Below are 16,473 nucleotides of genomic sequence, written 5' to 3'. Positions count from 1 at the left end.
CACAATTTGGAAAAGGGCTAGAACTTTTTCCGATTATCGGTAACACAGACACGACAAAATGGTGTGGGTAACACAAGAAAATTTCTCCAATTTCAGATCACTTTTATCACTAAAAAAAAAATTTCACTTTGATTTTTGGTGAGAGAAAAAATGGAACCCCTAAGAATTAATGATTAAAATTTGATATTTAAATTATCTACAACATACAGACCAATCACTTTTAATTATACACAGATCATTTACATATTTATTTATTTTAAAAAATCGAACACAAGAAGGGAAAAAAAGATATTTTTGGGTTCTTTATTTTTCCATACAATTTTCCCAAGATTTTTCTTTATTTATTTTTTCACAGGAAAAAAAAATCGAGTAAAGCGCATATAACATAAAAGAGGAAGAAAGAAAGGAGAGAAAAATAAAGGAGAGAGCGAGGGAGGGAAATTTTGCCACATCATACAGCGAGAGGGACTGACACAGGGTAATGTGGAGGGAGAGCTTTTCCTATGTTTTCTTCGTTTTATTGTTCGAAAAAGGGAAAAACAGTTTTCGGGGAACTGCGCGTGTGCGAATTTTCCCCATGTACTTTCCTCTATGTTGTGTATTCGAGAAGTTTTCTATGTACTTATCTCTATGTACACATAAAATACATGTACATGGCAGCCCTCACCTCTCCTGCATGCAGACAACACCCTCTCCAGAGGTTCCTAGTATAAAGTGTGCACCAAACACTAGCATGAACCTTTTATAGGACGAACAGCTAATGCTACGGATTTTCATATTCAAATGAATCTAATAGGGATATCAATAAAATAAATTATTGTGATAGGTATAGCAAGTAGGTACCTACTATCTACTATCTACTGACAGCGGTGTTAGGGGTCTTATGCCAGAATTACCTAGAACTTAATCAAGGCCCACCGGTAGGAATAATAGAAAACTGATAGAGGTATCTTCTACCTATCACTAGAAATTATAGTGCTTTTTCTCCTGTCCTAAATATACCGATTGCATGGGTACAAAGTCGATCCTATAGAAAGGTAAAATATCCAACGAAGAAAAGAGAATCCCCACCGGTAGGAATAATAGAAAACTGATAGAGGTATCTTCTACCTATCACTAGAAATTATAGTGCTTTTTCTCCTGTCCTAAATATATACTGATTGCATGGGTACAAAGTCGATCCTATAGAAAGGTAAAATATCCAACGATGAAAAGAGAATTCCCCTAACATCGAATTTGCCCACCCTGTACAAAACTAAACTTTTCAAGTTGTGTATGCGCGAGCTTCTACACAAAAACATCTGATTTCATGACCACCCCACTTCGCCACCCATCTTGCCCCCCAACAGCCCCATCCTAAGGTTCCCCCCGCGTGTCAAGTCAAGAGACACAAAGGGTACACAATGTGAGATCAATAATATCAGAGGGGTGGTAATCTGGAGCACCCACCCAGCGGGCATGGCAAGTCTGTTCCCATTAGATGAAGAGCCTGCCAACCCCCCCTGGTACCCTGGGTGGGGGACCTCAGCTGTACCCCGAGCCAAAACATCTGATTTATTTAGCACAGGATTAGTTTCCTAAACCAGGCGCCAAGGGGCAGCACTGTACAGGAGGTGCGGACTTTAGGGAGACGTATGAACCAGGACTCGTGTTTTTTTTAGAGGTTTGACAGAGAACTGATAAGCTCTTGTAGTCCCGAAAACGAAGAGAGAAGGAAGACATAATAGGAGAAAGCCGTTCCGAGAACGAACCTTATCCCTTCTGGATAAAATCCGCCCCGAGCGGGAATCGAACCCGCGGCCTAGCGCTTACAAGGCAGACGCGCTAGCAAGGAAGCTAACTAGGGTGACCGTATGTCTTTTGTTGAAAATTTCACGAAGCTTTTAGACTTTAGAGCCCTTTCGGACAGCCTACATCTTAGTTAGCTGGGATAATAGCGCGCCTGTTTTGTAAGCGCTAGGTCGCGGGTTCGATTCCTACCCGGGTGAACTTGACCATAAAAAAAAGTTCGTTCTCGGAACAGCTGACTTCCTGTCCTCCCCTCTTCGATTTCGGACGATAAGAGCTAAAAGTTATTGCAGTTAATTATCAAACGTAAAATACATAGATGGATATTAAACTTCTTCAGCATATGGAGAGGAAAAAATCAAGTGACTAGGTACATTTAGTTTAAACGACATAAACTTACTTATATTGATATCAAAATAATAGATAAATAGAATTAATTTATCTTCGGTAAAATTTCTTATATAATATTAGTTTTTTCTAGTGACTTACTAGGATCTGATATGATCACTACAGATAACTTCATCAAAAACTGATGAATACTGAGCATTTAAATTTCAAAATACAGAAATAAAGCAGTTAAATGTTTTGGTCTTATTACCACACAGAATTTTCAATCTCAGACCTAAAACAAAGACAAGGTAGAGATGATCACTACAGATAACTTCATCAAAAACTGATGAATACTGAGCATTTAAATTTCAAAATACAGAAATAAAGCAGTTAAATGTTTTGGTGGTATTACCACACAGAATTTTAAATCTCAGACCTAAAACAAAGACAAGATACAGAATTCAGCTTGCAGAAAAACAATGCTAATTGGTTTTGGTTAGCAAACTAAAATACAGAAATAAAAGCTCTGCCCAACAGTTCCAGAAGTTCTACTGGTAAAAGCAGTGACACAGTCAGACACAGACACAGACACAGCCTTTACCCTGACTTCAAGACAAACTTGTCCTATACATTGACACATACCAAAGGTTTCATAACCAATGGAGGGAAAAAACAAAAATGTGCAGACTATATCTCTTTTGTCTTCAAAATAACTACTACCTTTTTTTTTAATCCTAACCTCATGTTCTGATTAATTCATCTATCATGTTTCATTGCCTTTATTTTACAAAATGTTTTATATGTATAGGTAAACAATTGAGTACTGTAATTGTGAAACACTACCTACAAAACCCACAAGTAGTTACTTAGAATAGAATAGGATACAGAATTCAGCTTGCAGAAAAACAATGCTAATTGGTTTTGGTTAGCAAACTAAAATACAGAAATAAAAGCTCTGCCCAACAGTTCGGATTTCTACTGGTAAAAGCAGTGACACAGTCAGTGTATGCCTTTACCTTGACTTCAAGACAAACTTGTCCTATAAATTGACACATACCAAAGTTTTCATAACCAATGGAGGGAAAAAACGAGCAATATAAATAAGCACTATTATTTATTTATATGTAGTACGGTTAATTTTTTCTAATCTCTATGATTAAATTATCGGGGAGTCATTATCTTTTACATGAGAATCCTCAATTGTGAAACACTACCTACAAAACCCACAAGTAGTTACTTAGAATAGAATAGAGGCTTTTATTTCAATGGATACTTGTGCCAGGTACAATGAACACTCCAATCAGTTTATAAAGTTTCAGAGAGGTACTCATTATTGAGCTAATTGTTGGTTACATTTTTCAAACTTTGATAAGATACATAATTAAAAGGTTCATTAGACAGATGTAAATGCTGAGGACAAATTTATACAGTATAAAAATATATTATTGTTAAAAGGAAAATAAAATTGTAAAAATTGAAACAGGACAAAAAATTTATGTGATATAAAACTAGCTAGTCAAGAAGTTACTGGCTAGAACCTGAAGATCCATCACCATTACCAGGTGGGTTTCTTGGCACATTAGATTTAAAATTGTTGAGTGCTGGTCCAAACTGTTGAAATATCTGCTCCACAAGCTCAGGATTCCTCTGCTCTAGCTGGGCAGCTATTTGCTGTGATGCATTCAACAAAGCTTGAATTCCTGTGTTACTACCGTCTGTTGCAGTGGCTTGCTGACCAGGGTTGGCAAAGAGTTCACCAAACACTTGTTGAATAGATGGGTCAGACAGAACCTTGGTAGACATTTCTGACAGGCCTGGGAAGACTCCTCCACTACCACTTGCACTGCTACTATTGTTGAGATTACTCATAGCAGCTTGCATATTGTTAGCATACAGAGGATCATTGGGATCTAGCTCAGCTGCCTTTGTGTAAGCTTCTAATGCAGCTTTGTAGTCATTCATTTGAGTATAGGCCAGCCCCATTCTGCCATATGCTTTTGCATAGTGAGGATCTATTTTGATAGCTATTTGACAGTCTCTCAAAGCTAACTTGTAGTTCTTTAGTTTATTATTACTAGCAGCCCTGTTACAATAGTACACAGGGTTACTATTGTCACAATCAATAGCTTTGCTGTATTCAATTACTGCCTGTTCTGGTTTATCCTGTTGCATAGCCGTGTTGCCAAGATTTTTATACTTTTCTGCTTCTATTTTAACTTCTTCCGTTGGGGAGAAGTTGATGTTACTATACCATTGCAATACTTCATCTTTGTAATACAATTGGAACAGAGATTCAATATCAACATTGCTGGCTGGATCAATGTTGTCTGGTATATCATAGGCTTTGCACAAACACTCTACGGCAACTTCAATACCTTCTTTGGATTCTGCATTCAGTGTATCCCTCAGCAGTTCTTTACGTAAAAAAGTAATTACACTAGTGATGATGTCTTCTGGTTTGATACTCATTTTGAAACCAAAGTCACTTCTGTTTAAATAAAGCAAACTTTAAAATATCTTTAATGTGTGGGAAATTGGGAATAGCTTACTTTCTTCAGCAGTCAAATATGTACTTACAAATATTATAAATTACAAAAAGTTATCAGTTATCAGTTTATCACAAAAGTCACAAAACCTCCCAAAAATGACAAAAATTTATTTGTAACTTCCTCATTTGTTGATTTGTTTAGTTTTAAAATTTGCCACCAAATCCCGAAAAGCAGCACTGTCGTCCCTTGGCATTTCAAGGGCAGCTCAAAACTTGAAGCGCGATAATTTGAATTTTGATTTTTGAAAAGAAAAGAAAAAAAAAGTGAAAAAGGAAAAAAGACAGAAAAGAGAAAAGAAAAAGACTCCTCGCTCCTTGGAAGTGAAAATAAGATGAGATGATTAGATTAGATTAGATGAAAAAATATACCATTGCTGCCTTAAATATTAAATAATGATATTTGCAGTAGTCTAGAACCTTAGGATCAGGATACACATTCAATTGGCAGGTAAGGTGATTAGTTCTATGCATGACTGTTGTCTTCTTGTCTTAATAATGAACCCAAAAACAATAGGTATCTGGGGCTCCTCTTTAGTACCTAGGTACCTCTATCTAATAACTACACCTTGTCTGCCTAGGGGACGTTAAACAGAGAGTAGATTAGTGTTCAGCTGTGGGACTATAAACGGAGAAGAATATCTAACCCTAACCAGACTAACTATGTAGCTGAAGTTGCTACAATAGGTCTGTTTTTCATTCCTACGCCACATCGATACGGCGTTTACTCTGCGTCAGGAGTGGGGGTAAAAAGTGGAAATTCAACAAACATGACGACATCTAGAACATTTTTTTTCATTTCCCTCAATACAATTACAATATGGCGGAACCTGAAGCTACTCGAGACTCGCATCAGGGATTTTAGATGCAGCATTGACGCTAAAGTAGGGGAAGTGGAATGAAAAACACGCGTCGGGTTCGCATCGCACCCACGTTGGAATGAAAAACAGACCTAATAACAACATCAACAACTGCCCAGCTGCTGCTCCTAGGGGACGTTAAACAGAGAGTAGATTAGTGTTCAGCTGTGGGACTATAAACGGAGAAGAATATCTAACCCTAACCAGACTAACTAGCTGAAGTTGCTACAATAACAACAGCAACAACTCCCCAGCTGCTGCCCAAGTAATAAGACAAGATACTATTTCCAAAACCTTCATCTGTTGCCACAATCTTTTATTGATACAATTTTATTTTCTCCTTTTCAGATTTGTGTAAGAATGGATAGGTTTGAATATTGTTCTTTTGAACTATCACCTGATGAGTCACCAGTATTGAAGCACTCAAATGTACGTCTTTATGATGGTGAAAACAAATCTCAATTTCAACGAGGAGAACTAATCCTAACAAGTCACCGGTTATTTTGGCAAAAAGACATCACATTGTGTCTGGCTTTATCCTACATTCAGAATGCAGTAGAAGAAGCAAAGTCCATGTTCAATTTAACTGCTGGAAGAAAAATAATTTTGTACTTGAGTAAAGCTGTGCCAGGAAAAAATCTGGGACCAAGTGCAACTAGTGCTTATGACTATGTCAAATTGTCATTTAGAGAAGGTATTCAGAATGAATTCTTGGATGCTTTAAAGAGCACTGTGGATGCAAAAATATGGACTGTCCAGAACAAATCTGCTCAACAGACAAAGCTGAGAGAGATCAAGACTCGCACAGGTAAAACTGTGGATGCAAAAATATGGACTGTCCAGAACAAATCTGCTCAACAGACAAAGCTGAGAGAGATCAAGACTCGCACAGGTAAAATAAAGCCATCATTAAGCTTGAAATTGAAACAGAAGCTCTTTTTGATATCCTCATTTCCTTTTTTATCACCCTCCTTTTGACCACCCCTTCATTATCATAGCAGCTAAGTACATATGTGATTGAGATAAATAGTGTACATATTATTTGTGTGGATTTTAGAGTTTTTATCTTGGTAGCTAGGTATATTAACTATTTATATTGACAATACCATCTTTATCTAGCTGAAATTCCCTTATTGTGCTATTGATCTTTATCTTTCAACTACATACCATTTTGAACTAAAGTTTAACTTAAGCAAGATTTTTCATCTTAAGTTAAGCTTATAAGTTTTCATACATACGGGGGTTAGTGTTTGTCTAATAATTTGTTGTTTTTTTTTACATTCCAGGTATTGTAGGAATAGAAAGGAACATAGTAGAAAAACAGAAGGAGACCAGTTCCAATATAAACAATGCTTTCAAGGACCTGAACCAACTAATGAGCATGGCTAAAGAAATGGTTGAAATCAGCAAAAACATTTCCAACAAAATCATCAATAGACAAGGAGAAATTACTGAAGATGACTCAAGTTAAACTTGAGCTGAAATTTTGCTTAGCCAAGTTTAGCTTAAGATTAACTTGAAACGAATTTTCATACATACGGCGGGTTTTTCTACTATGTTCCTTTCTATTCCTACAATACCTGGAATGTAAAAAAAAACAACAAATTATTAGACAAACACATTTCGAATCTACGATATCGATAACGATGGTTTCATTTCTAATGGAGAACTTTATCAGGTACCTAAATATTAATTATGTACTTACTAGTAGTTCCGAATCAGAACACGGTCAAAACAAGAACTGTAGAATGTAGGTAAATTATTTAGTGAAAATTGGATAAACCGTTCAAGGATTATGGTGAAACAAACAGACAAACAAAAGGAACAACAGCCAGTCACGGAATCAATAATTTGCATGATACAAATGTTTTGACCCCGCTTGGAATCGAACCCGGGTCCCCCGCTTGTAAGGCGAGCGCAGTGACCATTACGCCATGGGAGCGCTGACTTACGAGAATAATATTATTATTCCCTCTTCCTCAGGTGCTGAAAATGATGGTCGGGAACAATCTAAAGGACACCCAGCTCCAACAGATTGTAGACAAAACCATTCTATTCGCAGACAAGGATCGCGATGGGAAGATCAACTTCCAGGAGTTCTGTAGCATTGTCGGGAACACGGATATTCACAAGAAAATGGTCGTGGATGTGTGAACACCCGCCTTGACATGTGAATACCCAAGGGAAGGTTGGGTTCACAAATCTACCTTGGGACTGTTCTGGGTCTGCTTATAAAAGTCAACATTTGGTTATATTTTTTCTTTATGATTTTTTTCTTCTTTCTTCTTTCATTCTCATTGTATTTTTTGCTGTTCAATTTTTTCCAAGTTGAGATTACTGAGAAAATGGTCGTGGATGTGTGAACACCCGCCTTGACATGTGAATACCCAAGGGAAGGTTGGGTTCACAAATCTACCTTGGGACTGTTTTGGGTCTGCTTATAAAAGTCAACATTTGGTTATATTTTTTCTTTATGGTTTTTTTTTCTCCTTTCTTCTTTCATTCTCATTGTATTTTTTGCTGTTCAATTTTTTCCAAGTTGAGATTACTGTTTATTTACTAGTCTTAAGCATGTAACGTTTTCTTCCATTCAACTCCTGCCTCGGTGGTGTAGTGGTCAAGACGCTCGCCTGGTAAACAGGTGGGCGTGGGTTCAATCCCAGCCGAGATGAATTTTATCCTCGAAATAATTTGAGAATTTACCACAATAATAGTAGTAGCCTACTGCTGGAGTAAAAGGAACTTTTCAGTCCTATGCGAGCAGTATAAAAAAGAACCATATAATCGTACCTCGGATGTTACGATATCGCCGCTGCGTTATAATTTGCAAAGCAAAAATAGAATCCGCGACCTAGCAGGTTGCTTTTTCTTATTATCCTTTGCTGAAGCCTCTAATTCTATAGCATGCCATTTTACAGTAGGTAGGTACCTACATAATACATACGCTAACGAGTTACCAATTAAAGGAAATTTTTGTCCTCTGATCAAATTTTCATACCTAGAAATGACTAAAACGTTATTCTGGCAGTCTAAACAAGGTCTTGTCCGTTTTTTGACCGTCATAAGTATTTTATAGCCATTTTCAACTCCTAAAAAACAAAACTGTTCTAGACCATGTTTGGACTGCAGTATAAAACCAACACTTTCTCATTGGATAGTATAGGTTCCCAACACCCCAACACTTAATATAGGCAATATAAAGTTGTTGTTTACAAATGTCGGGACATTGACCATTAGGCCATTTTCCTGCGGCAATATAAAGTAAAAAGATGCGTCATGCAATTTCAACTTGGGTATTCTCAAATTTTGATAAAAATTTGATTTTTTTAAAGATTAATCAACTCCCCTGGTGTAGTGGTCACTGCACTCGCCTTGCACGCTGGAGACCCGGGTTCGATTTATTTATTTTTAAATACTAAATTCGACGAAATAATCTTTTACAAAGATTCAGTAATCTCAGTTTGAACTGAACACTGCTTAGTAATAAAATTTTCTCTCCGTCTCTCTTGTTCTTGTTCACTCTTTATTTTTTTGATCTTGTCATATTTTATCCTCATAAATAAAATTCTCTTTTATTTTTATTTAAAATAAAAATATACATAATTCACATTTAATCAATCAATTAAGTTTATTTTATTAGTAAGGTACCAAGTAAATTCATAGCTCTTTATATTTTATTTTTTGTTATTAAATGAGTTGAACATCTGTAGATTTTTTTTTATGCTTCAGATCATAGCCATATTTATTATTTTATTAGTAAGGTACCAAGTAAATTCATAGCTCTTTATATTTTATTTTTTGTTATTAAATGAGTTGAACATCTGTAGATTTTTTTATGCTTCAGATCATAGCCATATTTATGGAGATGAATTTTATCCTCGAAATAATTTGAGAATTTACCACAATAATAGTAGTAGCCTACTGCTGGAGTAAAAGGAACTTTTCAGTCCCATGCGAGCAGTATAAAAAAGAACCATTATTAAGGAGCGCGGTAGCGCTCCGCCCCGCCAAGTCAAGAAAGTTTGACCGCGCTACTAGAGATATTATATTAATATTATTCTAGAGGAAAACATTGATCAAAGGCTGATGAAAAACAATTCGCTAACGAGTTACCAATTAAAGGAAATTTTTGTCCTCTGATCAAATTTTCATACCTAGAAATGACTAAAACGTTATTCTGGCAGTCTAGACAAGGTCTTGTCCGTTTTTTAGCCGTCATAAGTATTTTATAGCCATTTTCAACCCCTAAATAACAAAACTGTTCTAGGCCATGTTTGGACTGCAGTATAAAACCAACACTTTCTCATTGGATAGTATAGGTTCCCAACACCCCAACACTTAATGTAGGCAATACAAAGTTGTTGTTTACAAATGTCGGGACATTGACCATTAGGCCATTTTCCTGCGGCAATATAAAGTAAAAAATGCGTCATGGCAATTTCAACTTGGGTATTGTCAAATTTTGATAAAAATTTGATTTTTTTAAAGATTAATCAACTCCCCTGGTGTAGTGGTCACTGCACTCGCCTTGCACGCTGGAGACCCGGGTTCGATTTATTTATTTTTAAATACTAAATTCGACGAAATAATCTTTTACAAAGATTCAGTAATCTCAGTTTGAACTGAACACTGCTTAGTAATAAAATTTTCTCTCCGTCTCTCTTGTTCTTGTTCACTCTTTATTTTTTTGATCTTGTCATATTTTATCCTCATAAATAAAATTCTCTTTTATTTTTATTTAAAATAAAAATATACATAATTGTATACAAGCACTTACCTATGTGCCATATTTCATGCTATGCTGCAGTGACCCGTCAATTTACGGTTACTTTAATTATTTTATTAATCTACCTATTTATTTGTGAAAATATTAAAACGAATCTTTGATCTTCTCCTTAGCTAATCACAAGACTTCTTATGAAAATTTTCATGGAAAGTCTAATATTTGTAATTTTGAAATATATTTTATGTTCACCCTTTTGTCCAAAATATCCTTATCTTTTGACAGCTTTTCACGCCTCTCACGGTCAAAATGGGTGGAACCCAGATATTCACTGCAGCCATTTCCATCTTAGGTCAATTTTGAACATATTACCTTATTACCTACCTTGTCTTTTTTTTTCACTGAAAAGCCCCAGTTGTCCATCTTTTCCGGACTCTTCAAATTTCGTCCTTTTTTTATTCTGGAAGTAATTTCTTCTCAAATGATAAAATTTTCTTTTCCTCTGATGATTGTAAAATTTGCTTCGTTCTGTGAAATTAAAACTTAAATTTTACATTTTATGGAAACTTTAAAATTTATATTTTGAAGAAAATAAAAAAGTTAATTTTTTTGTCACGTACACGCTAAGTAAGCGATTTAATTTTTCTTTAAAACCAGTCATAATTTGGTTTGTTACGTATTATTAAATTGATGGTATACAATAAAGTTCGTCGCGGTCGGGAATCGAACCCGCGGGCCGGGAATCTCAAGGCCGGCCCGGGACCTTCCAAGTTAATTGGGCAGGCTACACGTGGTCTTCTGAGTTTCTTATCCCCCCATCTGGACGTAGCAAGCAAGACATTTTCAACGAGAGAATTGGATATGTCCCCACCTCTAAACAAAACTAGATAATACTGTACCCAAATCTTCATAGTAATAAAAAAAGTCTACCCTTATTTATTGTATAAAAACCTACATGAACTCAAAATCATAAAACGTCTTGCAGCCCAAATTGACTCTAAATTGGGAATAAAGAACCCTTTCCCTCGACAGCTGTTGTCGAAGATGGTTCATTAACACGGGTTGAAGAAAAAATTAAAGTAAACACGATTAATAAATTGGGCTTTGAAAATTCGTCATTTTATTAACAAGTTATTTTTAAAAGGGATACATCTCCGAAAAATTCGCATGTTTGTCCATTTTCTCGCCCGATCACTTGTGTTAAGTAACGTCCGATTTGGTCACCATTCCGAATATTCCCGCCAAATAAATTAGGCGATTACAGTGCTTAAAAATGTCGAGCGGAATTTCCCTCAACTTGATTTGTAAACAAAAAAAAATTAAAATCCATAATCAATGAAATTTTCTTATCTCCAACTGTACAATATTCCCGCCAAATAAATTAGGCGATTACAGTGCTTAAAAATGTCGAGCGGAATTTCCCTCAACTTGATTTGTAAACAAAAAAAAAATTAAAATCCATAATCAATGAAATTTTCTTATCTCCAACAGTCCAACTGTACTTTTTTTGGTGAAAATTGGAAAAATTCAGTGATTTCTCCTTGGTTTTCTTGATTCTTTTGATAACCCCAAGTTTTTCAAGTCATCTAGTTGATCCTAAAAAAATTGCCAATTTGGATTTGTAAATTACATGTAAGTATCCAGAGCACCTACATTGTCGGGACTCTCACCATGTAAGGTGACCTATTAATACTTATTGGAGTGTAAAAATAGACCACACAGCACAAATTTAGTGATACTGTTGATTGTTGTGTGCTCTATCTTGTTTAATTCCTAATGATATCAGAATCTTTCACTTATGCATTGTGTGAGTTACTGAGTTCATAAGTAGGTACCTAAACACAGGGTTACTATTGTCACAATCAATAGCTTTGCTGTATTCAATCACTGCCTGTTCTGGTTTATCCTGTTGCATAGCCGTGTTGCCGAGATTTTTATACTTTTCTGCTTCTATTTTAACCTCTTCCGTTGGGGAGAAGTTGATGTTACTATACCATTGCAATACTTCATCTTTGTAATACAATTGGAACAGAGATTCAATATCAACATTGCTGGCTGGATCAACGTTGTCTGGTATATCATAGGCTTTGCACAAACACTCTACGGCAACTTCAATACCTTCTTTGGATTCTGCATTCAGTGTATCCCTCAGCAGTTCTTTACGTAAAAAAGTAATTACACTAGTGATGATGTCTTCTGGTTTGATACTCATTTTGAAACCAACGTCACTTCTGTTTAAATAAAGCAAACTTTAAAATATCTTTAATGTGTGGGAAATTGGGAATAGCTTACTTTCTTCAGCAGTCAAATATGTACTTACAAATATTATAAATTACAAAAAGTTATCAGTTATCAGTTTATCACAAAAGTCACAAAACCTCCCAAAAATGACAAAAATTTATTTGTAACTTCCTCATTTGTTGATTTGTTTAGTTTTAAAATTTGCCACCAAATCCCGAAAAGCAGCACTGTCGTCCCTTGGCATTTCAAGGGCAGCTCAAAACTTGAAGCGCGATAATTTGAATTTTGATTTTTGAAAAGAAAAGAAAAAAAAAGTGAAAAAGGAAAAAAGACAGAAAAGAGAAAAGAAAAAGACTCCTCGCTCCTTGGCGTGCCCTATTAAAACAAGTATCTAGGCACTTCTTGATTTGTGATCATATCTACTGACTAATGTTGTTGAGATTTGCTTAGTGTCAGTGTAAAGTATCCATTGAACATTTTATCCAAGAGCTGCTCTAAATATACCAAGCAATAATGGGTAAGAATCTAAGAGTTCATTCAATTAAATACTGGGTAGACAGTGCACAAGTTTAAAATGCCAAAGCTTACCTGCTCATACACATATTTGTGTGCCTGACAAAATGGAGGGTCAAGTTTTTCAGCTTTGTGCTTGAAGTTTTGGGTCCACTTAATCTCATTCTGACAAAATGGAGGGTCAAGTTTTTCAGCTTTGTGCTTGAAGTTTTGGGTCCACTTAATCTCATAAGGACAAAGGAGTAGGTACCTAGAGACAATTGCTGACATTATTAGTGTAAAAAGATTAGTAAAAAATAGGAATTTATTTGTACTTAGTTCACTTCACTCAAATGAACACTTCATCTGGTTTCAGGTGACCATGATTCGTCGTAGTCCCACTCGCATTGAACTCAAGCTTGATGATATGTCCGACTACAACAAAGTTCGTAGAGAATTTGAATTAGCACGTGAAAGAAAGTCTGTCCTTCAACAAGTTGGTGCTTCTGAGTTTCTTATCCCCCCATCTGGACGTAGCAAGCAAGACATTTTCAACGAGAGAATTGGATATGTCCCCACCTCTAAACAAAATTAGATAATACTGTACCAAAATCTTCATAGTAATAAAAAAAAGTCTACCCTTATTTATTGTATAAAAACCTACATGAACTCAAAATCATAAAACGTCTTGCAGGAAAGTACAAACACATCTACCCAAATAAGTTTTTGTTACTAAAAAAATCCAATAGAAACTTGCTTGCATATTCAATAGTCGATCTCAAAAACTTCAGTGTTCATTGTATAAAATCTAACCCATTTCTAGTGATTCTCCTCAAATTGAAATCTGTACATTTAGGTTCAAATGGACTGTCTTTCAGAATATACACAGTGTTTTCTTGTCTAAATTTCCCCTGACCATTGAACATTATATTCTAATTGGGGAAAAATATTTATTGTGTTTGTAAGGCTAAAATTGTGTTTCAGTGAAACTAAAAAAAAAATACGTAACTTTTTTGTCTGCACAAGTCCTTTAGTCTTGCATTAAAAATTCTAAAAATTCACCATAGTTGCATTTTACCTATATCATTATCACTAGAGTTTATTTTAATCTCTGCCTAAGATAAATTCATAACAGCACCTGTAATCTCCCCAGCTTGGATTTAATTTTCTAGGTTAAATTTTCATAATTTATTTTTTAGTTCAACTTTTATTTTTACCAATAATTTTCTAGTGTAATTTTTCACCAAAGCCTTAAACCATCATCATGGGCAACGAAACTTCTCTGCCAATGGAACTCTGTTCCAACTTTGATGCAGATGAGATCCGTCGTCTGGGCAAGAGGTTTCGGAAGTTAGATCTGGACAACAGTGGAGCACTGAGTATTGATGAGTTCATGTCGTTGCCAGAGCTACAGCAGAATCCACTGGTACAACGTGTGATTGATATATTTGATGAGGATAGAAATGGCGAGGTAGACTTTAAGGAGTTCATTCAAGGTAAATAGAAATTATAACAATTTTTTGTTTGCTCCTAGTTGTTAGTTTTTTTTTTTTTTAATGGATGTTTAGCATTTGTATAGTTCAATAGGTCTTTCATGACAGGGGTTGTACCCTTCATTTGGCAACAAGCTACCCTTTTCACATTGAACTAACTTAGCTTGTTTGGGAAAAGCAAGCAGCATCCCATTGCCTGTATGCATATAACTTTGCTGATCCATTGGTGCATTGAATTTGCTATCGCCATTGGCTAGCCATGAGTTTTGAAAATTACCTTTATTAACGTATTCTTCTCTTTGGATTTCAGGAGTTTCACAGTTCAGTGTGAAAGGAGATCGGGAGTCCAAATTGAAATTCGCATTTCGAATCTACGATATCGATAACGATGGTTTCATTTCTAATGGAGAACTTTATCAGGTACCTAAATATTAATTATGTACTTACTAGCATAGTTCCGAATCAGAACACGGTCAAAACAAGAACTGTAGAACATAGGTAAATTTAGTGACAATTGGATAAACCGTTCGAGGATTAAGTATGGTGAAACAAACACACAAACAAAAGGAACAACAGCCAGTCACGGAATCAATAATTTGCATGATACAAATGTTTTGACCCCGCTGGGAATCGAACCCGGGTCCCCCGCTTGTAAGGCGAGCTTTTTTTTGTTTTTTTTTCCCTTTTTTTCCCCTCTCTTTTCATTTTTTTTTTTTTTTTTTTTAGGTATTGAAGACCCTGTCACGCGAACGTCGTGTAAAAATGAAGACGACTACTACCAAGCACTCGGCAACGAGCTCATCGCGGCCCTCATAGAACCTCTCACGTCAGCCGGAGGCACCATGCTCCTTACCGACGCTTATTGTCGTATCAACCGCGCACGCGGCCTCGAGCTATTATCCCCAGAGGACCTCCTGAACTCCTGCCTTGCCCTGGATAAACTTCCTGACTCACCGATCTATTTGAAAACCTACTCGAGCGGGGTCAAAGTCCTCCAATTGAAATCCTGTGAGGACGCATCCTTTGTGGAAAAAACGTATGAGATCGTTTCACAGAATGTTTTTGTCACTGTGGAGCAATTCTCGAGACTTGCCAGTGTTTCGTTGGTGATCGCTAAACATCGGCTGCTGTTGGCTGAGACACATGGAAAGTTGTGTCGGGATCAGAGTATTGAAGGATTGAGATTCTATGAGAACAAATTTCTACTGGAGGAGAACTAGGGCGCGAAGCCTAAAGGTGTGTGTGCAAACAGCGACCGGCCGTTGATCGACATCGATTTACATCGGTCGACGCGACTGTCGATCGGCGGCCGGACACACCTTAAGCCATAACTCCTCACATTATAATTCACAAATAGTAGTTTCCAACTAGCAATAATCGTACTACAAATGTCGGGACATTGACCATTAGGCCATTTTCCTGCGGCAATATAAAGTAAAAAGATGCGTCATGCAATTTCAACTTGGGTATTGTCAAATTTTGATAAAAATTTGATTTTTTTAAAGATTAATGGTCGATTGGCGGCCGGACACACCTTAAGCCATAACTCCTCACATTATAATTCACAAATAGTAGTTTCCAACTAGCAATAATCGTACCTGGGATGTTACGATATCGCCGCTGCGTTATAATTTGCAAAGCAAAAATAGAATCCGCGACCTAGCAGGTTGCTTTTTTTTATGATCCTTTGCTGAAGCCTCTAATTCTATAGCATGCCATTTTACAGTAGGTACCTACATAGTACATACCTATACTATAGGTACCTACCCACCTTTTTATTCCAAATAAAACCAGATTATATTAGTTACTCTTGATGAGAGTAATGTTTATTATTTATTTTTCTCCTGATTTTTCTCTTACCTCCAAGTGCAGAATAAGATGAGTGTGATAATCCTGGATTCCTCGAGGAGGGGCTACTCTTGAATAATTTCCTTTGCAAAAATATCGAGAAGTAAAAAAAAAAGTGAACCATTTTCACTTATTCTCGCTGACTCGCTCCGA

The 16,473-nt window shown here is 36.1% G+C and overlaps 3 protein-coding genes and 1 long non-coding RNA gene across 5 annotated transcripts; 3 read left to right on the top strand and 1 right to left on the bottom strand.

Annotated features, from left to right (window-relative positions):
* Nucleotides 1–2,515: 2,515 nt before the first annotated feature.
* On the bottom strand, nucleotides 2,516–12,660 carry LOC103511327 (small glutamine-rich tetratricopeptide repeat-containing protein beta). Its single transcript, XM_017444942.2, has 3 exons — nucleotides 12,093–12,660; nucleotides 3,333–4,221; nucleotides 2,516–2,961 (listed from the first exon to the last, which is right to left on the bottom strand). Exons 1-2 carry the CDS (start codon nucleotides 12,456–12,458, stop codon nucleotides 3,643–3,645), a joined length of 945 nt encoding a protein of 314 aa, XP_017300431.1. The 5' UTR covers nucleotides 12,459–12,660; the 3' UTR covers nucleotides 2,516–2,961; nucleotides 3,333–3,642.
* LOC103511325 (vacuolar protein-sorting-associated protein 36) lies at nucleotides 4,923–15,826 on the top strand. The gene is made up of 5 exons (XM_008476046.2): nucleotides 4,923–5,114; nucleotides 5,872–6,331; nucleotides 6,810–6,989; nucleotides 8,063–8,092; nucleotides 15,199–15,826. Exons 2-5 carry the CDS (start codon nucleotides 5,884–5,886, stop codon nucleotides 15,690–15,692), a joined length of 1,152 nt encoding a protein of 383 aa, XP_008474268.2. The 5' UTR covers nucleotides 4,923–5,114; nucleotides 5,872–5,883; the 3' UTR covers nucleotides 15,693–15,826.
* On the top strand, nucleotides 7,141–7,749 carry LOC113468313. The gene is made up of 2 exons (XR_003392112.1): nucleotides 7,141–7,201; nucleotides 7,507–7,749. It is a non-coding gene; the product is annotated as an uncharacterized LOC113468313 (long non-coding RNA).
* On the top strand, nucleotides 11,720–14,946 carry LOC103511326 (calcineurin subunit B type 2). 2 transcript variants are annotated; one of them, XM_008476047.2, is made up of 3 exons: nucleotides 11,720–11,878; nucleotides 13,356–14,475; nucleotides 14,783–14,946. In XM_008476047.2, the coding sequence occupies exons 2-3, from the start codon at nucleotides 14,244–14,246 to the stop codon at nucleotides 14,905–14,907; spliced, it is 357 nt and encodes a 118-aa protein (XP_008474269.1). In that variant the 5' UTR covers nucleotides 11,720–11,878; nucleotides 13,356–14,243; the 3' UTR covers nucleotides 14,908–14,946. The 2 variants fall into 2 exon arrangements, with proteins under 2 accessions (XP_008474269.1, XP_026680922.1); XM_026825121.1 differs by lacking the exon at nucleotides 11,720–11,878 and adding an exon at nucleotides 12,862–13,004.
* Nucleotides 15,827–16,473: the final 647 nt, after the last annotated feature.

The sequence above is a fragment of the Diaphorina citri genome, unplaced genomic scaffold, assembly GCF_000475195.1.
Source record: "Diaphorina citri unplaced genomic scaffold, Diaci psyllid genome assembly version 1.1 scaffold701, whole genome shotgun sequence".
NCBI classification, from domain to species: Eukaryota; Metazoa; Arthropoda; class Insecta; order Hemiptera; family Psyllidae; genus Diaphorina; species Diaphorina citri.
Note: the sequence above shows the minus strand (reverse complement) of the source record. Positions and strands in the feature narration are given on the sequence as shown.

Excerpts from the sequence above, each read along its gene's own strand:
- LOC103511325 (XM_008476046.2), top strand. The coding sequence starts at position 5,884 with ATGGATAGGTTTGAATATTGTTCTTTTGAACTATCACCTGATGAGTCA. Across the intron at positions 6,332-6,809 it reads AGAGATCAAGACTCGCACAG|GTATTGTAGGAATAGAAAGG; the intron begins GTAAAACTGTGG and ends TTTACATTCCAG. Across the intron at positions 6,990-8,062 it reads AATTACTGAAGATGACTCAA|TTGAGATTACTGTTTATTTA; the intron begins GTTAAACTTGAG and ends ATTTTTTCCAAG.
- LOC103511327 (XM_017444942.2), bottom strand. The coding sequence starts at position 12,458 with ATGAGTATCAAACCAGAAGACATCATCACTAGTGTAATTACTTTTTTA. Across the intron at positions 4,222-12,092 it reads TTGATTGTGACAATAGTAAC|CCTGTGTACTATTGTAACAG; the intron begins CCTGTGTTTAGG and ends GACAATAGTAAC.
- LOC103511326 (XM_008476047.2), top strand. The coding sequence starts at position 14,244 with ATGGGCAACGAAACTTCTCTGCCAATGGAACTCTGTTCCAACTTTGAT. Across the intron at positions 14,476-14,782 it reads CTTTAAGGAGTTCATTCAAG|GAGTTTCACAGTTCAGTGTG; the intron begins GTAAATAGAAAT and ends TTTGGATTTCAG.